The following is a 23590-nucleotide window of genomic DNA, read 5'->3' on the forward strand; positions in this document are numbered from 1 at the left end:
AGACAGAAACCAACACAGTGTAAGCCAATGGGCCTAACATCTATCATCTTTGAAAATCTTAAATCAGACAACGTCAACATGGCTTTGTGAAGGGGAAACTGCCTTATTGGACTTTCTTTGAGCAAGTGACAAGTAATATTGATAAAGGAAGACTTGTAGATGTGGTGTACTTGGATATCCAAAAGGCATTTGGAAAGGTTCCACATCAAATGTTTACTTAAAAAAGGCTCCTAATATAGTGGGTAACGTATTAGCATGGATCAAGGATTGGTTAGCCAACAGGAAGCAGAGAAAATGGGTAACTTTCAATTTGGCAGGCTGTAATTAGTAGAGTGTCACAGGGATCAGTGCTAGGGCCATAACTATTTACAATTTATATCAATGCCTTGGATGAAGCAGCTGAATGTTTGGTTGCTAAATGCTCTGGTAACGCAAAGATACGTATGACTGTAAATTTTGATGCGGACGTAAGAACATAAGAACCAGGAAGCTTGCAAAGGAATGCAGATATTTCTGGAAAAATCATGCACTGTAAACAACCTAGCTCCCAATGCCGGCAAAACCAAGGAATTCATTATTGACCTACAGCAGGATGTTATTCATGTCCCTCTACACATTAACAGCACAGAGGTAGAACAAGTGGAGAGTGTCAACTCCTGGGAGTGGTCATCCACAACAAGTTTTCTTGGACTCTTCATGTGGACGCAGTGGTTACAAAGGCCCAACAATGTCTCTTCTTCCTCAGACATCTGAGGAAATTTGGCATGACGATGAATACCCTTGCCAAATTTTATAGGTACGCCATTGGGAGCATTCTGTCCGGATCTATCACTACCTGGTATGGTAACTGTACTATTCTAGATCGGAGACGGTTACAGAGAGTGGTGAACTCAGCCCAGACAATCACAAAGGTCAACCTCCTGTCTACAGAATCCATCTACCAGGCCCGCTGTCAAGGAAAGGCCACCAGCATTCTCAAAGATCCATCCCACCCTGGCAATGTTTTTCTACAACCTCTACCATCGGGAGAAGGTACAGAAGCCTGAACACATGCACCAGCCGGTTTCAAAACAGTTACTACTCTACTGTTAGAATACTGAATGGACTCACAAACTCTTAACATTCGCCTGTACCCGTGTTTTTGTTTTTGCCACTATTTACCTATTATATACTATCTGTGCTACTTAACTATGTGATATCCTGTATTGCTTGCAAGACAAAGCTTTTCACTGTACCTTGGTACACGTGACAATAAATTCAATTCAATTCAATTTTAAGGGATTAGAGTAAAAGAAATCAAAGGTGTAGTGCATGTGACAAAATGTCCAAAACAAAAACTGAAATTGCTGGAAAAACTCAGCACCTGTGGAGAGAAATCAGAGTTAACATTTCGGGCCCAGTGACCCTTCCTCAGAACTCTCTTCATGGCAAGGTGGTGGAGTCCTTCAATATTTTTCGGCAAATGGATTCTTGATAAGGAGGGAGTGAAAGGTTATCAGGGTTAGGCTGGAATGTGGATTGGAGGTTGAGTGAATCTGTCCACTTTGGCAGGAAGAGCAGAAAAGTGGGATACTATTTCAATGGAGAGAGATTGCAGAGCTCTGAGTTGCAGAGGGATTTGATAGTTCTTGCACAAAAGTCACAAGAAGTTAGGATGCAGGTACAGCAAGTAATCTGAAAGAGAAACGGTGCATTATTTCAAACCGAATTAATTTTTTTTTGCTGCAGTTGTACCAAACATTAGTTTGGAATTTTCTTCTGCAGAAAATAGTGGGCGCAGGGTCATTGAATATTTTTAAGACCCGAGATACATAGATTCCTGAATGACAAGACATTCAAAGACTATAGAGTGTAGGCAGGAAATTAGAATTGAAAGTTGAGGCCACCATCAGGTCAGCCATGATCTCATTAAATGACAGAGCAGATTCGAGGGGCCAAATGGCCTAACTCCTGCTCCTAATTCACATGTTTCAGCATTTTTCTTAATTATTTTAGACTTCTGGCATCTGTCAGCACTTAGTGCAATTTTTTTTTAACCACTTATTCATCTGGAGCTAGCAAATCATCATTTTACCAGCAACAACAGGAAATACTTCATCACACACAGGGAGTGGGAATCTGGAATCCTGTTCTTGTAAAGAGCTGTTAAGACCGGGACAAAATGGACATTTAAAAACTGAGACTGACAGAGTTTTGCTGAGGACATTTATCTTTTATGGAACAATGGTGATGTTGGTTGGGTAGTCTTTGAGAAGGTGATGGTGAGCTACCCTCTTGAATTATCGCAAACCATGCAGTATCAGGACACCCACAATGCTGCTAGGAACCTTTTAGACCCAGTGGCAATGAAGGGATAGCAACATGGTTCCAAGTTAGGATCATTTTGGCCTGAAAGGGACCTTGTAGACGGTGTTGTTTTATTCACTCGTCAGACGTAGGCATCATTGAAATGAACCAGCATTTATTACCTGCCTCTAGTTGCCCTAAAGAAGGTGGTGGTAAGCAGCCTTCTTGAATCACTGCAGTCCATGTGCTTAGATAGACCCACAGTGCTGCTAAGTGGGATTTCCAGGAGTTTTACCCAATGACACCGAAGGAACAGTGATATATTTCCAAGTCAGGACAGTGAGTGGCTTGCAGGGAAACTTGGAGGTGATGGTTTTCCGATAAAGACACAGCCCTTGTCTGTCGAGATGGTCATGGTCATTGGTTTGGAAGGTGCTAAGGATCTTTGATGAATTTATGCAGTGTACCTTGTAAATGGTACACACTGTTACTGAGTGTTGGTGGTGGAGGGAGTGGATCTTTGTGGAGGCAGTGCCAATCAAATGGACTGCTTTGCCCTGGGTGGTGTCAAACGTCTTGGAGCTCATCCAGCAAATTGGGAGTATTCCACCACACTCCTGACTTGTGCTTTGTAGATAGTGGACAGGCATTGGGTAGTCAGTAGGGGAATTACTCTGCTGCCCTCCTCTTTCTGGGTGGTAGGATCACAGATTTGGAAGGTGCTATAAAGGAAGCCTTGGCAAAGTGCTGCAGTGTCTCTTGTATATGTGTGCCTTACCCTGCTGTATGTTACATCGGTGGTGAAGAAAATGAATGTGTTCAGTGATGGATACTGGGCCAATCAGCTACAGACTTTGAGGAGACCGGGAACGACTTGCCCATTACAAAATTCACAGTCGCTATTAAAGGGTAGGAATTAAGGTGGATAAATAGGAATTAAGGGACAGAAGAACCTCGATTATCCGGCATTTGATTATCCAAATGTCAAATTATCTGGCAAGATCGCGAGTGAAACTATGTTATCTGGCATTCAATTACCGGAATTTGATGAACCCAATAAATACTCCCCACCTGTGTCCTTCGGATAGTCGAGGTTCCTCTGTACGTATCAGCCATAATCTCATTAGTAAAGGTGTGAGCGGCAAAATGGGCACTTCCTGACCCTTAGCTCCCACTGCCGTAGGAAACCACTCCGATTTAGAAACCTCCACATATGAAAGGGGAAAGGAATTGAACGGGTTAACATAGTCATTTGTTACCTGCAATAGTTGTGATTCCCAAGGCCGCCTTCTCCATTGGGATACTTGAGGGTGTTATAAGGGTGCTGGAAGGTTTCGTTCCAATACAAGCAGGGCTTTCCCCCCTGGTGTGAGGTTCGATTCTGGCAGCCTCTGTAGTCAGCACCATTCGCAGTATAGCACTCTGCAAGTTACACAGAAAGAACTTTGGTAAACGTTTGATTGCAACCTGATCAGTCCTGAGGTGTACGAAATAACACTAGTTCCATCTTGAAGAAGTCCGATTTAGCACTTCTAAAGGTTTAGTTGTCTTTTGTTCTTCATTCACGGGGCATGAATGCCATTGCCCATCCCTAGTTCCCCTTGACTTACTGGTGAGCTGCCTTCTTGAATCACTATAGTTCACTTTGTTGAGACATTATAGCAATTGATACAAATGATTGGCTTGTTAGGCCATTTCATAGGCCAGTTGAGAGTCAACCATATTGCTGAGGGGCTGGTGTCAGATGGAATCTGATGGCAGATTTCCCTCCCTAATGGGCATTAGTGAGACAGATGGGCTTTTATTTTCTTATTGAGTTCAACTTCCATGTCTGGCAAGATCTGAACCGGGTCCTCAGAACGTTGGCCGAGTTTCCAGAATAACAGTCTAGTGATAACATCACAAGGCCATCACCTCCACAACATGGCAACACCTTAACAGAGAGGTATCATATTTTTTAGTTTAAATGTCCATTCTATTCAGGATAGACTGTGAACAATGCCTTATAATCCTTTTGGCAACTCTGATGGAATTTCTGATTCAAATTCAGTCCCTTTTTTTTTAGAAAGAAGTAGCTGTTCCTAAAGAACATTTCCTTCCATTTTGATTATCTCACCCATAGACACATTGATAGACATGGTGAGTCAGACTGCACATGCCACACACGTGGTACAAACTAAACATTGCTGTTGGCAAATTATTTTCCCAGATGGGATTTTTCTTTTTTTACAAGATGAGTTAGCTGTGGCCTCATTAATAGGCATCTCAAATTAGGTTACTTTGCTCATGATGTTGCTAGCCTCTCAGTTGGTACTCTATCCCTCTTATTGGTTTGCCATTCTGGGTTGTCAAAAGGGAATTGAATGCATATAAATCAAAAATAAAAGAAGGTTTAGAGAAGAGTAGGGGAGTGGGACTAATTGGATGTGTCTTCCAAAGAGGCAGTTAGGCAGAGTGGAGCATCAGCAGATTAATAATTATTCTGGAAATCTTGGCAGGGGGTTGGGAAAGATAACTGGCCAACAATGCTTGGAATGTGTGACGCCACTCAGTTACCGTTCATTTCCCAACCCAAACAAGATGGGTGAATGAAGGACTGTCTTACTCGGAGCATTAATTAATTCAATTGGTGAAATGTGCCAATTAGTTCAGCAGACTGGCGTTTTTAATATGCAAACATCACTTGTTACATATAATGTAGAATTTAGACTGTAGGAACAGGCTATTCAGCCAAGCTGGTCCTCGCTGGTGTTTGTGCACCACATGAGCCTGTTTCTGTGCCCAGGCATTTCTCTTTTGATGCTCAAATACACATCACTTAAAATACCAAAATGAAAATAGTCAGAGTCTTCTTTTTATTTTGCATTTTTTTTCCCCAGTATTTAAGTTCTCGCATTCATGTACAGCTCCACAAGCACTGCAGTTAAGAGAGAAGGGTCGCCAAATTGCCATCACAGACTAACGGTTCTTAGCACTGTGTGTTAAACTCCTTCCGCAACAGCATTTGCAGTGAGATATTCATTCAGCCAAATCTGGATCAAAAAGGCCATATTATTCAGCAGGAACCGTGACTCCATACTGTTAACCACTGACCAACCTGCATCTCAGAACTACTAGTTGTAAACAGGACTCGCAGTACGTTTAATTCAATGGTCTGATTAGCCCCAAAAGAATTATTTTGTAATCTCAGTCTGTATGTGGTATTTGGTTGCCAGCAATAAATGTATTAATTAAGATTCATACAGCTAAATCCCAGTCTCCCCAAAAGCATTCACACTGATTGACAATTGACTGTGCTACCTTTCATTGAATAGGAATGAAGAGTGGATGGAGAATTTGAAGACCATGTTACACAATACAACAGTTTGACTGTACGACGACAGTATTCAACACGAATACAAAACAAAATGCAGGTTAAAAACTCTTACACAACCAGAAGTGATGCCTGATTGAACCCTCATACTGTGAAATAAAACTTTACACTTTGCAACCATGCCTCCAAGTGTTGCAATGCAGCCTCAACATTGTCCTTGAAGGCACTTTAGTATTCACCTTATTAGAATCATAAAGCACAGGAGATGGCCATTCAGTCCATTAGTTTGTGCTAACCCATTAGTCCAACTCTCCAATCTTTCCCACATCTCTTGCAGATATTTTCTGTTCCTTTTTGGCAAGCTGGACAACAAAGGGGTGAAAATACCCAGGTGCAATTAGCAGCATCATCGGCAATTCTTTATAAGCCATCATGTTTTCCAGTGAATGCCACAGTTACTGCATTTCTTAAAGGGTGCGGACTGTATCTCAGAAGAAATTATCGACAAACCGCCTTTCATTTTGTCAAATACCATGACTAACGCTGAGCTCTGTTATAACCAACGATAAATAAATACTCAGTACATTGTTCAAGGTTGCTGGGTCCTTTCCTTATTTGGGTGCCATTGCAGGCACCACAGGGTGGCACAGGGTTGGGTTTCGCTACCTGTACTTTGTCTCAGAAAAGTGGGACCTGAACTAGCACATTTTCCAGCAGAAAGAGCAAAGGTGCTGCCTGGCTCCAATATCTCCCTGTCAGCAGCCCACTGGATTTGGGCCTAAGGTCAGGACATTACAAGAAGCCAGCAAGGGGATGTAGCTAGTGGGCTGGTATTTTTTTTGAAGTTTTCAGTCAATTCGTTGGGAATTTAGAAGAATGGCAATGGAGAGTAGGGCAGTTGAATGTTCCTCCTGCAGAATGTGGGAGGTAACGGTCACCACTAGTGTCCCTGCTGACTGTATCTGCCGGAAGTGCACCAAACTCCAGCTCCTCGAAAATCGCATTAGGGAATTGGAGCTGAAGCTGCATGAACTTTGGATCATTCGGAAGGCAGAGGGGTCGAGAGGTAGTCAGTCACACCTCAGGTACAAGAAAAAGGCAGATGGGTTACCGTTAGGGGATGGAAAAGAGAACTGACAGATAGTGCGGGGATTCCCCCTGTGGCTGTTCCCCTCAATAGCAATTATACCGCTTTAGATACTTTTGGGGGGGGAATTACTTGCCAGGGGTAAGCAATGGGCCATGCGAGTCTGGCACAGAGTCTGTCCCTGTTACTCAGAAGGGAAGGGGGAAAGAGGAGCACTGTATAAGTCATTAGGAATTTCCTAGTTAAGGGGGCAGATAGGAGTTTCTGTGGGAATGAGAGTGACTCACAGTTGATGTGTTGCCACCTAGGTGCCAGGGTCCGAGATGTCTCTGATCGTGTTTCGGGATCCTTGAGGGGAAGGGGGGGGGAACATGAAGTCATGGTCTACATTGGTATTAACAACATTGGTAGGAAAAGGAATGGGGATTTAAGGCAGAAATTTAAGGAGATACGATGGAAGCTTTGAGCTAGGATAAACAGTTGTTATCTCTGGTTCGTTGCCTGTGCCACGTGCAAGTGAGGTAAGGAATAGGGAGGCAGAGGAAGTGAACATGTTGTTACAGGGATGGTGCAGGAGGGATGGTCTTGGATTCCAGGATAATTTGGGGTCTTTCTTGGGTAAGTGTGATCTCTAAAAATAGGACAGTCTTCACCTAAACCAGAGGGGTACCAATATCCGGGAGGTGAAATTTGCTAATGCTCTCTGGGTTGGTTTAAACTAATCCAGCAGGGGAATGGGAACCCGCAGTTTGAGTATACAGGTCGTCATGAGGTTTCAAGGTCGCAAGAGGGTACCAGCAAGCAAGAAGTCAGTTTGAAATGTGCGCACGTCAATGCCAAGGGCATCCGGAATAAGGTGGTGAACTGGCAGTATGGGTTGGTACCTGGGATTTTGACATTATGCCCTTTTCAGGGACATGGGTAGAGCAGGGATAGGAATAGTTGTTGCAGGTTCCGGGATTTAGATGTTTCGGTTAGAACAGAGAAGATGTTAAAAGAGGGAAGGTGGTACTGTTAGTCAGAGACAGCATTACAGTGGCAGAAAGGACGTTTGAGGACTCATTTACTGAGGTCGTATGGCCTGAGGTTAGAAACAGGAAAGGCGAGGTCACCCTGTTGGGAGTTTTCTATAGGCTTCTGGGTAGTTCCAGAGGGGAAAGGATAGCAAAGATGATTCTCGATTGGAGCAAGACTGACAGGCTAGTTGTTATGGGGGCCTTTAAACTTTCCAAATATTGAGTGAGAATACTGTAGTTCAAGTACTTTAGATGGATCAGTTTTTGTCCAATCTGTGCAGGAGGGTTTCCTGACACAGTATGTAGACAGACCAACAAGGGGCAAGGCCACATTAGATTTGGTACTGGGTAATGAACCCGGCCAGGTGTTAGATTTGGAGGTAGGTGAGCGCTTTGATGATGGCGACCACAACTCGGTTATGTTTACTTTAGTGATAGAAAGGGATAGGTGTATACCACTGGGCAAGAGTTGCAGCTGGGCGAAAGGCAATTATGATGCAATTAGGCAAGATTTAGGATGCACAGGATGGGGAAGGAAACTGCAGGGGATGGACACAATTGAAATGAGGAGCTTATTCAAGAAGCAGCTACAGCATACCCTTGATAACTATGTACCTATCAGACAGGGAGGAGGTTCTCGAGCATGGGAGATGTGGTTTACTAAGGAAGTTGAATTTCTTGACAAGAGGAAGAAGAAGGCTTATGTTAGGATGAGATGTGAAGGCTCAGTAAGGGTGCTCAAGAGTTACAGGTTAGCCAGAAAAGACCTAAAGAAAAATATTTAAGAAAAGCCAGGAGGGGACATGAGAAGTTGTTGGTGGATAGGATCAAAGCAAACCCTAAGGCTTTCTATAGGTGTAGCAGGAATAAAAGACTGACTAGAGTAAGATTAGTGCCAATCAAGGAGAGTAGTGGAAAGATGTGCGTGGAGTCAGAGGAGAGAGGGGAGGTGCAAAATGAATATTTTGCATAAGTATTCACACTAGAAAAAGACACTGTTGTCGAGGAGAATACTGAGATATGGGCTACTAGACTGGATGGGATTGAGGTTCACAAGGAGGTGGTGTCAGCAATTCTGGAAAGTGTACCAATAGATAAACGACCCGGGCCAGATGAGATTTATTCTCTGATTTTCTGGGAATGCAGGGAGGAGATTACCGAGCATTTGGCTTTGATCTTTATGTCGTCATTGTCTACAGGAATAGTGCCGGAAGATTAGAGGATAGCAAATGTTGCTCCCTTGTTCAAGAAGGAGAGTAGAGTCAACCCTGGTAATTATAGACCTGTGAGTTTTACCTTGGTTGTGGGTAAGGTGTTGGAAAAGGTTATAAGAGATAGGAATTATAATAATGTAGAAAGGAATAAGTTGATTAGGGATTGTCAACATGGTTTTGTGAAGGGTATGTTGTGCCTCACAAACCTTATGGAGTTCTTTGAAAAGGTGGCCAAACAGGTGAATGAAGATAAAGTGGTTGATCTGGTGTACATGGATTTCAGTAAGGCATTGATAAGGTTCCCCATGGTAGGCTATTGCTAAAATATGGAGGTATGGGATGGAGGGTGAGTTAGCAGTTTGGATCAGAAATTGGCTAGCTGAAAGAAGACAGAGGGTGGTGGTTGATGGGAAAACGTTCACCTTAGAGTTCAGTTAGTAGTGGCATACTGCAAAGATCTGTTTTGCGTCCACTGCGGTTTGTGATTTTTATAAACAACCTGGTTGAGGGCATAGAAGGATGGGTTAGTAAATTTGCAGATGACATGAAGGTCCGTAGAGTTGTGGATAGTGCAGAAGGATGTTGTAGGTTACAGAGGGACATAGATATGCTACAGAGCTGGGCGGAGGAGTGGCAAAAGTAATTTAATGCAGAAAAGTGTGAGGTGATTCACTTTGAAAGGAGCAACAGGGATACAGAGTACTGGGCTAATGGTAAGATTCTTAGTAGTATGGATGAGCAGAGAGATCTGTGTCCATGAAAGTTGCCACCCAGGTAGATAGGGTTGTTAAAAGGTATATGGTGTGTTAGCTTGTATTAGTAGAGGGATTGAGTTTTGGAACCATGAGGTCATGCTGCAGCTGTACAAAACTCTAGTGCGGCCGAACATGGAGTATTGCATACAGTTCTGGTCTCTGCACTATAGGAAGTATGTGGAAGTTTTGGAAAGGGGTCAGAGGAGATTTATTAGGAATGTTGCCTGGTATGGAGGGAAGGTCTTATGAGGAAAGGCTGAGGGACTGGAGGCTGATTTTGTTGGAGAGAAGAAGGTTGAGAGGTGACTTAATTGAAGCATATAAGATAATCAGAGGATTAAATAGGGTGGACGGAGAGATCCTTTTTCCTCAGATGGTGATGGCTAGCATGAGGGGACATAGCTTTAAATTGAGGAGTCATAGATATAGGACAGATGTCAGAAGTAGTTTCTTTACTCAGATGTTGACCAAGGATGAGGCGGAGATGCCTTCAGCTTCCCATGCCCAAGACATCCACAGGAAGAACAATGATCATTTTGACAAACTCCTGGAGGATACCCTTCACCTATGAATTAATATTCCAGCAGGGAATTAACATCAAGAGAGGAAAGGTAAAATCTTAATGAAAAGGTGTGCAGGAAATAATGACAGCTGTGATGGAAATTTTATCTCATCACTGTTAGCTTTCAAATGCAACCAAGTCAGTCAAATTAAATAGAAATTCTGGGAGCTATTGCTTTTCCATCTACTAATAATGGTGCAAGGGGATTTAATTTGCTCCATGTGCTATTTTTAATCACATCAGTTACCATATCAGCTTTTCTGTTAAATTCACATCTGCACTTTCTAACACAGTTAAACAATATTGTTAACCCGTGATTAACACAGTATGTTGATTCGAGTTTGCTATTTTTTGCTTAAAAATTAAGCTGTTTGGAGATAACAAGTGCATTAAATAAATAGACAGCATTTTAACACAAACATGTTAACCAGTGAATTAGTAACAGTATGCAGAGGAAATTAAATCGCAATGTAATTCCATACAAGTCTCTCTCTCATCAGGTTGAGGTTGTACAGTTGAGGCCTCTTCTGGAGTACAGTGTCCAGTCCCAGTCACAGGAAGGATATTATTAAGCTGGAGCTGGTTCAGAAAAGATTTACTAGACTGTTGCTGGGATTGGAAGGTTTGAGCTATAAGGAGAGGCTGGGACTTCTTTCATTCAGGTTTGAGGGGTGACCTTATCGAGGTCCATAAAATCATGAGGAGTATAGATAAAATGAATGGCAGGTGTCCTTTCTCTAGGGTGGGCGATTTCAAGATGAGGGGGGCACATTGTTAAGGTGAGAGGAAAAAGATTTTAAAAAGACATGAGGGGCAATTTATTTTTTATAAGGAGAGTGGAATGAACTTCCAGAGGGAGTGGTGGATGTGGACACAGTTGCAACGTTTAAAAGATATTTGGATAAGTTCATGATTAAAAAATGTTTGGAAGGATATGGGCCAAGTGCAGCAAGTGGGACTAATTTGGTTTGGGAACATGGTCAGCATGGACTGGGTGGACTGAAGGGTCTGTTTCCAATCTGTATGACTGTACTGTTTTAAATATAGAAAACATACATGAGCCAATAATGCTGAAGGGTTCACCATTATTTTGTGGCTTATTGATGGACTTATTGTTAATTACACTGTCCAGTGTCCACAGCATTGAGCAGTACTCAGATAGACAGCACTGGGACATCAAGGGCTGTCCCTTTCTCAGCAGCTGCTTCTTCCATTATCATTACTCACTAAGACACCAATCATGGATGCAATTTGGGAGTAATTTTACCTCTGCAGCCCTTTTTACATCTCTCTCCATTTTCATTTCTTTGTGTTCCTCCTGATATAAGTGACAAATCAAAATTGCATAAACTGGCATCAATCGTGCAAAGCCAGAAGTGGAACCCATGAGGCGAGGAGCACCCACAAAAAATTCGAACATTTAAAATAAACTAAGGCCCTTCTCATTCCATCACCCTCAACTGCCTAGAGGCTTGAATACTTCAGTTGACACTGCCATCCCAGAAAAGATAAGAGTGGTGCTGGAAAAGCGCAGCAGGTCAGGCAGCATCTGAGGAGCAGGAAATCGACATTTCGGGCAAAAGCTTTGAAGGGCTTTTGCCTGAAACGTCGATTTTCCTGCTCCTCAGATGCTGCCTGACCTGCTGCGCTTTTCCAGCACTACTCTAACCTTGACTCTAATCTCCAACATCTGCAGTACCCACTTCTGCCAAGTCACAGAAAAGGCCATTCCATCCCCTGTGTGAAAATGTCCTTCCTGATTCCAATGCTGAATATTCTGATTCTTTCATTCTGCATTCCCTCAGCAGGGTAAGTAGTTTCTCACAGTCTACCGCACAATTCCTTTTATCATTTTAAATGCCTTGATTATCTTACCCTTCAGTCTGCTGTACTCAGCAATTACAAGCTGCACCATGTTGTACCATTCAGAGAGTTTCTAAATCCAAACAACATCACAAAGGGTTACTGAAATACAGAGGCAGTTGGCCATTCAGCTCCTCAAACCAGCTCTGCTTTCCAATTAGGTGATGGCTGGTCTCTACCCTAGTCCAATTTCCACTTTAGTTCCACATCATTTTTAACCCAAGATCTACTCATTTCAGTTTTAAAACCTTGCTGGTGATTTAAGGTAATGTCAGAGAATCCCTACAGTGTGGAAGCAGTCCATTCAGCCCACACCGCCCCTCCAGAAAGAGCTTTCCACCCTATCCCTATAACCCTGCATTCCCCATGGCTAAACCATCTAGGCTGCATATCTCTGGACAGTAGGGGCAATTGAGCATGGCCAATTCACTTAACCTGTGCAACTTTGGACTGTAGGAGGAAACTAGAGCACCCAGAGGAAATCCATGCAGACAGGGGGAGAACGTGCAAACTCCCCACAGACAGTGACCCGAGGCTGGATTCAAACCCAGGTGTTGTGAGGCAGCAGTGCTAACCACTGAGCCACCATGCCACACTTGGACTCCTGTCATAGTCATACAGCACATCACTGGACTCTTTCTCTTTCGCAGTCCCTCAGGTTCAAAGGTTACGTGTTTACACATGGTGGCTGAAGGGGCCGATCATGGAGACATAGACTCTGCCACAGGGAAGAGCCGGTGGTGGGTGAGGTGGAAAGGTGGGAGACTCTGGAGCCTGCATATGCTTTCTGCTGCCTGTACTTGGCCTCCACGTGCTCAGTGGTCAGTAACTTCACGGATACTTCTTCTCCAGTCTGTGCGTTCCAGGGTGAGTGATTCCCATGTGTTGGTGCAAATGTTGCAATGGTTTAGAGAGATTTTTCAGGGGCTCCTGGTGGCTCTGCTTTCCTAGTGATCACTTACCATTGCGGAGCTCAGAATAGGCATTTGTTTAGGGAAGTGGGTGTCAGGCAATGTGGCCATCGCAGTGTCTCAATATGGGGGATACTGGCCTGGAAGAGGATGCACACATTGGTATGCCTATCCTGCCAGTGGATGTGCAGGATATTGTCAAGGCAGCACTAGTGATAGCCAGTAGATTTCAGGTGTGTCTGCTGTACATTTCTAATGCATGCAGGACAGTGGGGACCATGGCTGCTTTGTGGACCATGATGTTAATGCTGGATTTGAGGTCTCAGATTTTGAGAGTACTGTTCTTGAGCCATCCAAAGACTGCATTGACACATCAGAGCATCCCCCTCCCCGGAGCCCCAGGGCAAGATGGCTGAGAGCGTGATAGGTAGATGGAGGTAGGGGTAATGGTGACAGGTCAGAGACGAGAGGAGGGTGGAGCCGAGGAGGTGGAAAGGAAGATGCACAGGTAGGACAGGTCATGAGGGCAGTGCAAACTGGAAGGTTGGAACTGGGGTAAGGTGAGGAAACTGATAAAATCCACATTGATGCCATGGAGTTGGAGGGTCCCAAGGCGGAAGATGAGGCATTCTTCCTCCAGGTGTCGGGTGGGTAGGGTTTGACGATGGAGGTGGCCCAGGACCTGCATGTCCTCAGTGGAGTAGGAGGAGGAGTTGAAGTGTTCGGCCACAAGGCGACGGGGTTGGTTGGTGCGGGTGTGCCGGAGATGTTGTCTGAAGCACTCTGCAAGTAGGCACCCTGTCTCCCCAGTGGTGAGACCAGGACACAGTCCTGATTGAACCCAGTTTGCATTCACATTGGGTCTGTATCTATTGGTGAGGATCATGGTTTGCTCATCCTGAAGTAGGCAGCTGACTTCGAGGAGGATGTACTCCAATCCTTCATGGATAAAAGGTTTTTGGAGAGATTGAAGACTGCCCTGTGGACAGATTGGTGCTGTACCTTGCCTTTTTCCCAGGATTTGTTTCATGCTGAAAATTATGTCCATTCAGCCCCTTGATGGGCAGAAGCCACACTGGGATTTGAGGCAGTGCTCTGCAGCCACTGGGAGGGTGCAAGTGCAAAGACTGATTTTACGGCAGACAGTAGGGAAATCCTTCTAATTTCCACAGCCAGATCAGTCTCCTTTCTTGAAGGTGGTCACCATTATGGTATCTCTGACATCTCCCAGCATGCTCTCTTCCTTGCTGACAATTATCTGGTGACTCGTGGCTAATGTTCTGGGGATCCATGTTCAAATCCCATCACAGCAACAAATGGAGCTTGAACTAGGCTGAATAAACCTGGTCTCAAATACGTACAAATGTCCTTGAGGGAAGTAGGTCTCCCGTCCTTATCCAGTCTTGTCTGCATGTATCTTCAGATCCACAGCCATATTGCTGACTTTTAAGAGCCCTCTGAAATGGCAGAGTGACCCAAAGAGGAGCAATGAGGGATATTAGGGCGGCACGGATGCACAGTGGTTAGCACTGCTGCCTCACAGCGCCAGGGACCTGGGTTCAATTCCCACCTCAGGTGACTGTGTGGAGTTTGCACGTTCTCCCCGTGTCTGCGTGGGTTTCCTCCGAGTGCTCCGGTTTCCTCCCACAGTCCAAAGATGTGCGGGTCAGGTGAATTGGCCATGCTAAATTGCCCATAGTGATAGGTAAGGGGTATATGTAGGGGTATGGGTGGGTTGCGCTTCGGCGGGTCGGTGTGGACTTGTTGGGCCGAAGGGCCTGTTTCCACACTGTAAGTAATCTAATCTAATCTAATATGCTATAATGCTGACCATGCATCGATGTTTTCATCTCATGAAAGATGGAACAAAAGAGCCTAAGAACTGCGAGCTGGAGTCAGCAACTCGGCCGCTTGAGTCTCTCTGCCATTTAATACAATCATGGCTGATTTCACCTTGGCCTCAACTCCACTTGCCTGCACGGTCACCATAACACTTTGACCCATTGTCCACCTCTTGCTCAAAATTTACTCTAAAGCCCCAGCATCCACTGCAGCCCCCGTGCAAAGAAAGAGTAAACTGTTCTGCTGTAGAAGGGAAAGATATAAAATCCATTTATAGAAACAAAATTTTAAAATTGCATTTTACGACTTATTATGGTCCTTTATAATACATTACATCACAGAAGGCTATTGCTGGGATCAATGTAATTCTAACCAAGACAAGTAGGGGTTAAAGTCTCCACTTTCTCATCTGACTGTGAAAACACTTAAAATAAGTTCAGGCAGCTCCACCCAGTTTCCCACTCAGTACAAGTCTGAACTTCAAAACCACTCGCAATGTAATGTTAATTGATGTAGAATGGAATGGCAGTTTCACTCCGAAGGTCTAGCTGCTGCTGGAGATGTCACATTAGCACGGAGTTCTCTGTTGATTAACTTTGCTCTTAATCTGTGAATGATTGTCAATGTTGAAAAACTTGTTCCTACATCCCTCTGCCATATTCCTGATGAGATTCCTGACAAGAATAAGAATGATGTATTTCAAGGACTAGCTTCACTATACCCCTTCCAGACATGTTTTTTGATCCAGAGTCATTTCTTTGTTTCTATCATTAATAAATGAAATTAAAGTTATCTTGAAAATGTCAGACCTGGGGTGTCCTATTGCAAACTTACTGCAGTGTTCAATATGTAGACCCTGCAGCTGACTTTGAAGAACTGGCTCTTCCTATCTTTCAGCCTGGTCTCTCATATTGTTAGGCTGCCCTCATTCAGGCAAGGAGTTCCAAAAGAACTTGAACAGTGGAGCAAGATAGGCTTCAGTGCCCACGTTTGATGGGAGGCCAGTGCTCTGGCCTGCTTTCTATGCTGTGTAATGAGCTCCAAGTCTTTTTTGTTGGATTTTAAGGAGGTGGCACCCTGCCCATCCTGCCGCATGGATGCACATCACCCCATGCCCATCAGAAGCGATGAGTTAATCTTGTGACAAAGGCGACAGAGAGGCTCAGGACCTCATGTGCAGAGGCTCTCAGCTGGAGGGGAAAAAGATGACAGAATGGGGAACTGAAAGTTCATTTAGCCGAGGGGGAGAAACTCACACACAGTCAGACAAAATGGGCATTGTTTCCACGGGAGAGCGGCAGCAAAATACCATCAGCAAACAAGGCAGACTTCCCGAAAGTGTACGAATTTCACTTTCCCTTTGGTCATACTTGAACGTCCATGAACTGTACTGTGACCACCATCAGTGATGTTTCTTGTGGTGATCACTTACAGTAAGTTGCTCCTCTCACCAAGACCGGAATGCAATGGTCACTATGTTTCCGATTTGAATGGGCTGGTTTTCACAGGATGCAAACTTTGCATTTTGTCAACAACTGGCAGATCTTCCCACAGGCTTAGAATACCCATTACAGGGACTTCACAAACTGACTGCTGAAGTCTACAGGATTCTCTCATTACATTGTATTGGGGGATTTTTTTAAAAAAGCACAGTGGCTGTGATTAGCATCGCTACCTCACAGCACCAAGGACACGGGTTCGATTCCACCCTTGACTGACTGTGTGTGGAGTTTGCACATTTTCCCAGTGTCTGCTCTGGTTTCCTCCCATAATCCAAAAAGGTGCAGGCTAGGTTGGTTAGCCATGGAAAATGCAAGGATAGGATGGGGTAGTGAGTTGTTTTTTGCAAGTTCAGTATGGGCTGAATGGCCTGCTTCTACACTGTAGGGATTTGATGATTAAGCATTTGCCTTCTAAACTAAGCAACATTGTAGCATATAGTCATTCAGAAGGGTACTGACAGCTTACAACTTTATCATTGATCATTGAATCTCCTGGGACTAAACTTCGATCTCTTACGTCAGGGACCCCAAACCTTGTATAGTGTTTCAGAATATCCCCAGTTCCTCTTTATTTAACCCATGCTTCATCACACCTTTGTTACCAATGTGGCCTGGATGCCATTAACAAAATCAGGGACCATCTCTACTGCCTTTTGACAGAAGATCCTCTTTCAAGGGTTTGACAGACTTTCTCCAGGGGCATCACTTGCCCAAAGATGTTGGCATTTTCTGAAGGTCGTCAACTTACACCAATTAGCATCTGTGACTGGTCAAGTGGCCAACAACATGTAGCACACACAGTCTACTATCCTTGATGTCCTAATGTACGTTGCTCAGACCTTCCTTTCTCCACTCTTAAGAACCATCAATTCCACATTCCCTCATTCCAGTTACATCCAATGGTTTCCTTTCCCCCCTATCTGAGGTGTGGCTGCACATAAATGATAACTGAATCTGAGATAAGTATCAAACGTTTCTTATAATCCACACACGTCCTGTGCCTCTCCACTGTGCAGATACATTTCTTATTTCTCTTGTAATTTATCAAACTCAAGAGAGTTTTATTTCTCTTCAAGACAAGAGTAAAAGCATGTGTATAGTGTCTTTCATGTCCTCAGGATAACCCAACAATTTCACAATCTATATAGTCCTTTCGATCATATAGCTACTTTTGTAACAGGAGAAGGTGCAGCAACTAATTTGCACAAAGCAGGATCACAAAAAAAACCCAACGAGATAAATGACGAGATAACCTTCTCTTTTGTTCAGAGGTGTTGGCCAGTAAATATCGTTAAAGTTGTGTCATCGGATATTTTGCATCTACCTAAGAAGGCATTCGTTTAATGTTTCATTCAACAGATGGCTCCTGCAACAATGCAGCACTCCCTCAGCACTGCACTGAACATATTCTCCAGCTGTGCAATCCTGCTGCAGAACTTCACCCACCATACCCCAAGCCATCTTCCATCTGTTACATTTCTTGGAAAACAATGGGCTCCACTCAAGATTTCCTGGTAGACTCCGACTGGGCAAGGTGCCATGTTGGTGGTTTCAGTCAGAAAACTTGGCTTGCTACATTATTTGATGCAGAACGGAGAGATTCATGGATAATAAAGGGTTTTGACATTGGGGGTTAACAGAGTAATTCATTCAATAAGTAATTACACTCAGCTACTGCTGACGCTCTAATGAATGTGTGGAAATTCAGCATCCTCCGCCTTTTTTAATTCTTCCAGTTTACCAATCAAAAACACCCTTCATGCCATTTCAATATATTTTCAACATTAATAAAGGATGGAGGTGTTTCAACACGCTAGGGCAAAAATAACGCAAGACTCTCTCACTAACTTGATGTAGCTGAACTCCCAGTGAGACTGATATCGCTCACTATTGTTGGAACCTTCCTCATCACATACCAGATTAATGATGAGTAAATCTGTCTCAACCTCTGAATAAAAGAAACATTTTTCATCAATTTGTTCACACATGTCATGATGTACCTCTGGGCAGGGAGGATCTGAGCACAGATGTTCTGGCCTACAAGAGGGGACAATATTCCCAAGCCTCAATCCCTCGAGTCACCAAAATGTTAAAAGGAAGACAAGCAGCTCCCAACTTTGCTTAATGGCGCCATTTGCAAACCAGGAAATTCCGAATGTCACCTTTTGGTCTATGATGCGTGACCTCCTTTCAGTAACGTGCTGATACGATTGACTATGAGGAGTTGTGAAGACAATGAGGGTCTCAATGTTAAAGGACTGCAATGAACATTGTACAGGAGCTAAAGCATGTTTCGTTTCAAATTCAGAGGTTAAGTGGCTGGCTTTTACATAGCTTGCTGTCTCCAGGGCTCCATTAGCCATCTTAACCCTAGGCCTAACAATGTCTGGGACAACTGATAGTATTCTCACCAGGTAAAACCCACTGCAAGCAGCAACCAATGCTGAGCATTTAAAACAAGTTATCTTCATTATAAATAAACCAAATATATCTCACAGGTTGTTCAGCTAGAATATGCATTATGTCAGCACGAATTGGCTATAATACAGTTAACGAATTGTGGATCTTGTTTGGATAATGCAAACTTTCTACTGAATGGGTTTAGCGATTTTCTATTAGTGATTTTGTACAGCGCAATTTTCTATTATTATGCAAAGGAACACAACTATTGTGTTATAGCTGAACGACCTATACCATCAAAACATAGCTCGATTTGACAGAGAGAACGCTCCTGAGTCAAACAACTTTAGGCCTTCCCTGCCTGGGTTTCCTCCTGTCTGGGATTCATCACCCGGAGCACTTACTGAGTACCAGGATCCTTTCTCCACCAGGTCCCAGATGATGGTCCCCGTCTGTCTGATTTAACAGCCTGTGAAGGGTCCTACGACCTAACCATTCAACTCAATGAACCAACCTCATGGGCAGACCAGGTGATCACTTGACTACATTCTGCCCCCAAGAGTTAAATTTAAATCCTGAATGAAACAGCAAGGTGCTTATGGATTGACTGAACATTATCATCAAGATATTAAAATTTACATATGTGAGAGATGAAGAGGCATCAAATCAACCTTTCAGATTTCTGCCTCCAGCAAAATAGGAATAGTTCCCCCCCAAAGTTAAATATTCCCTGGACAGTAAAAAATCTGACAAAGTTCCCTCCAAAATTCCAACAGCAGCTCTGTCTCTAATGAATTCTGCTTCTCAAGCACCATAGTCACACTTTTCCACCAATATGCAGAGGTAATTGATGAAATCATGTACAGACTCTCCTTGAAACTGATGTTATTCTGTTCTCTTGTTTATTCAAGAATTTTGTTTCTTCTCAAATTGCAATACTTATTAAAATTTTCCAGGATATCAAAAATATCTATTCATTGCCAGATTATTAAAAGGGAGCATAATCATCTACATAAGATATGACTGAATACATTAATGTATTCACTTATTCAGCTTCAGATTTAGTATTTAATTTTGAAGTAAGTCAATATTAAGAACGACTGCATTCAAGATGTCCAATCTCATGCTTTGAGTACTCTCGATATCTAACTTTGAGTCTTTGTTAAAATGTTATTTCTCCTTCCATTTCTTCTCAATGGTGCTGATAAATTCTGATTGTAAAACTATTTTAAATGTGGAGCTTTTCAATACTGCTTGTAGTCTGCTATTCTTTGAGCTTGTATTCTTGCATTAGTAAATGCTGTTTTAAATTCAGTTGTAATGTTTGTTCGATTCTGCACAATGTAACAGTACTTAATTTGTATGGCAGTCTTTTTAAACTCTGCATTGCAGTAATGCTGTATTAAATTCTTCATAATTGATTTGAATTCTCTGAAATACTGTTCCGTAGTGATTTACTGCTTTCAAGTGTTTTAATTCCATTTCTATGCAAAGCTGCACCTCTACAGAGCTTCCTGGGTTCTCTCACCATTTTTAAAAAAAAAATACAACCAAGATGGTGGCTGTCCAACGATTTTAGAGATTTCTGACATTCTGTAGCCAAGGTAGAATTTTCTCCAATGCTTCCAGGAAAAATATTGAGCATTTTTCTGCTTTTTGTAATCCAAAACAATAATGCACTTCCTTCTACATTTGGCTGTCACCTTTCTGAATCCAGGTTTAATTATTGATTTACCCAGCTCATTTAATCTAAACTTTCACCAGACTTTGCTTCTTCTGTTGGAATGTTTCTGGGAGTTTCTCTACAGTTGTTCTTTTCTGTCTGAACTAAATTCTGTCCAATCACGCGGCATGGGTATAAATAGACTTTTCTTCAGTTTTGCCAGGGGGAAAAGGTGTGATAAGATCGCCATTTAACCTTCGCCTCTATCAAGACAACAGTCCCAACCTCTCCAAACTCTACCATTGCTGTTAATGAGTATATGTGCTGCTCAACTGATGACAATCCAGCTGTTTGAAAGGAAGTCCATGACTTATTTTTAAGAAAATAAAATACTTGTATGTTCTACTTTGACCTAGTCACAATAATTGCTCAAATACTAAAACCCTGCACAGGCAGGAGTTTGTACTGATACATTTTCATTAATATTTTGAACCTTGTGCTACCTGCAAGAGTTCCCAATGGAGACTGGGAGCCCTCACGAAGACAGGTTACCTCACTGGATATGTGAAACAGTGGTGAAATGTTTCCTCCTCCATTTTTGGGGTAGAGTACGAGCTTTTACTTTCTTTCCCTCTTGATTTTCATCTCATTGCTCATGAAAACTCTTGATATATCATGGACTGTGGCCCTCAAGGTGTTCCTCAAGAGCTTTCCATTACATACAATGTCATCACAACAGTGAGGTTTAGTGGTCTCCTCAACTTGGTTCTGATCTCACCCAAATATCCCTACATTCAGTGACCACCGGAATATGCTCAAAAGCAAATAACTAGGTTGATATCTCCCCCCGCCCTACCCTATTCACCAATTAAAGTGAATGGCAGTGACCACATCTGCAGCAAGTGTTGGTTGCTGGAAGAACTCCGGATCAGAGTTGATGATCTGGAATCTGAGCTTCAAGCACTGCGGCACATCCGGGAGGGGGAGAGTTACCTGGACGCTTTGTTTCAGGAGGCAGTCACACCTGGGAGATTAAGTAATTCATATTCAGCTAGTGATCAGGCACAACAGAGTGTGATTGTAAGTGAGGTAGGTGGGGGAACCTGAGTTCAGGAGTGCAGGAGCCTCAGCCCTTGACCTTGTCCAACAGGTACGAGAATCTTGCTCCTTGTTCGGATGAGGAAAAGGGCTCTGGACAGGATGCGCCAACTGCCCAAGACACCATGGTGCAGAAGGCCATTCAAGAGGGGGGAGCTAATAGACAAGTAGTGGTTATAGGGGATTCTATAATTAGGGGGACAGATAGTATCCTTTGCAAGCCGGATCGGGAGTCTCGCATGGTGTGTTGCCTGCCCGGTGCCAGGGTGCGGGACATCTCCGGCCGGCTTGAAAGGATATTGGAGCGGGAGGGGGAGGATCCAGTTGTTGTGGTCCACGTTGGTACTAACAACATAGGCAAGACTAGAGTGGAGAACCTGTTTGGGGATTACAAAGCACTAGGCAGGAAAGTGAAGCACAGGTCCTCAAGGGTCATAATCTCCGGATTACTGCCCGAGCCACGTGCCAATTGGCATAGGGACAAGAAAATTAGGCAAGTAAACACGTGGCTAAGGGATTGGTGTGGGAAAGAGGGATTCCACTTCATGGGGCATTGGCATCAGTTTTGGAACAGGGAGGATCTGTACCGTTGGGATGGTCTCCACCTGAACCGATCAGGTACCAATGTTCTAGCGAAGAGGATAAATAGGGTGGTCAGTAGGACTTTAAACTTCTGAGTTGGGGGGAAGGGAAAGTGAAAGCGGCAGGGAGTATGGCGTTAAATGGAAAGATAAGCAGCAGGATAGCATGTGTCCAGGCGGATTTAAAATTGAGGCAGACTGAGAATGCAGAAAAAAGCAAGGATAACTTTGGACATCATATGACTTCCAACATCTCTAATGATAAGGAAGTTAGCATTAAGGCACTTTACCTGAATGCTCGTAGCATTCATAACAAAGCCGATGAACTAATGGCACAGATAATAGTGAATGATTATGATGTGGTAGGCATCACAGAGACTTGGTTACAGGGGGGTCAGGACTGGCAGTTAAACCTCCATGGTTTTTCAACTTATCGAAAAGACAGAGAGGTGGGCAGAGGGGGTGGGGTTGCCTTGTTAGTTAAGAACAAAATTAAATCAATGGTATTGAATGACATAGCGTCGGATGATGTGGAGTGTGTGTGGGTGGAATTGAGGAACCACAAGGGCAAAAAAAACCGTAATTGGAGTTGTGTATAGACCTCCTAACAGTGGTCAGGACCAGGGACGCAACATGTACTGGGAAATAGAGAAGGCATGTCAGAAAGGCAAAGTCACAGTGATCATGGGAGACTTCAATATGCAGGTGGACTGGGTAAATAATGTTGCTAGTGGATCCAAAGAAAGGGAATTCATGGAATGCTTACAGGATGGCTTTTTGGAACAGCTTGTCATGGAGCCCACAAGGGAGCAGGCTATTCTGGACTTAGTGCTTTGCAATGAACCAGACTCTATAAAAGATCTTGAAGTAAGGGAACCCTTAGGAAGTAGCGATCATAATATGGTAGAGTTCAGTCTGGAGTTTGAAAGAGAGAAGGCAAAATCGGATGCAATGGAGTTACAGTTAAATAAAGGTAATTATGAGGGCATGAGAGAGGAACTGACAAAAATAGACTGGAAGCAGAGGCTAACCGGGAAGACAGTAGAGCAAAAATGGCAGGAGTTTGTTGGTATAATTGAGGACACTGTACAGAGGTTCATCCCCAAGAAAAGAAAGATTATCCGGGGAGGGATTAGACAACCATGGCTGACAAAGGAAGTCAGGAAATATGTTAAAGAAAAAGAGAGATCCTATAAAGTGGCCAAGAACAGTGGGAAATCAGAAGATTGGGAAGGTTACAAAAACAAACAGAGGATAACAAAGAGTGTAATAAGAAATGAGAAGATCAAATATGAAGGTAGGCTAGCCAGTAATATTAGAAATGATAGTAAAAGTTTCTTTCAGTACATAAGAAACAAACAACAGGCAAAAGTAGACATTGGGCCACTTCATACTGATGCAGGAAGCCTAGTGATGGGAGATAAGGAAATAGCAGGAGAACTTAACAAGTACTTTGCGTCAGTTTTCACAGTGGAAGACAGGAGTAATATCCCAAAA

At 43.3% G+C, this 23590-nt stretch overlaps 1 protein-coding gene across 3 annotated transcripts in view; it reads right to left on the reverse strand.

The window, feature by feature from the left end:
- The window catches only part of kremen1 (kringle containing transmembrane protein 1), a 214492-nt gene that overhangs the window by 164299 nt on the left and 26603 nt on the right, over positions 1 to 23590 (reverse strand). For all 3 annotated transcript variants that reach the window (XM_060843717.1, XM_060843715.1, XM_060843716.1), the window contains exon 2: positions 3546 to 3708. In XM_060843717.1, coding sequence (XP_060699700.1) covers positions 3546 to 3708 — 163 coding nt within the window. The remainder of the gene's footprint in view (positions 1 to 3545; positions 3709 to 23590) is intronic.

The sequence above is a fragment of the Hemiscyllium ocellatum genome, chromosome 24, assembly GCF_020745735.1.
Source record: "Hemiscyllium ocellatum isolate sHemOce1 chromosome 24, sHemOce1.pat.X.cur, whole genome shotgun sequence".
Classification (NCBI taxonomy): domain Eukaryota; kingdom Metazoa; phylum Chordata; class Chondrichthyes; order Orectolobiformes; family Hemiscylliidae; genus Hemiscyllium; species Hemiscyllium ocellatum.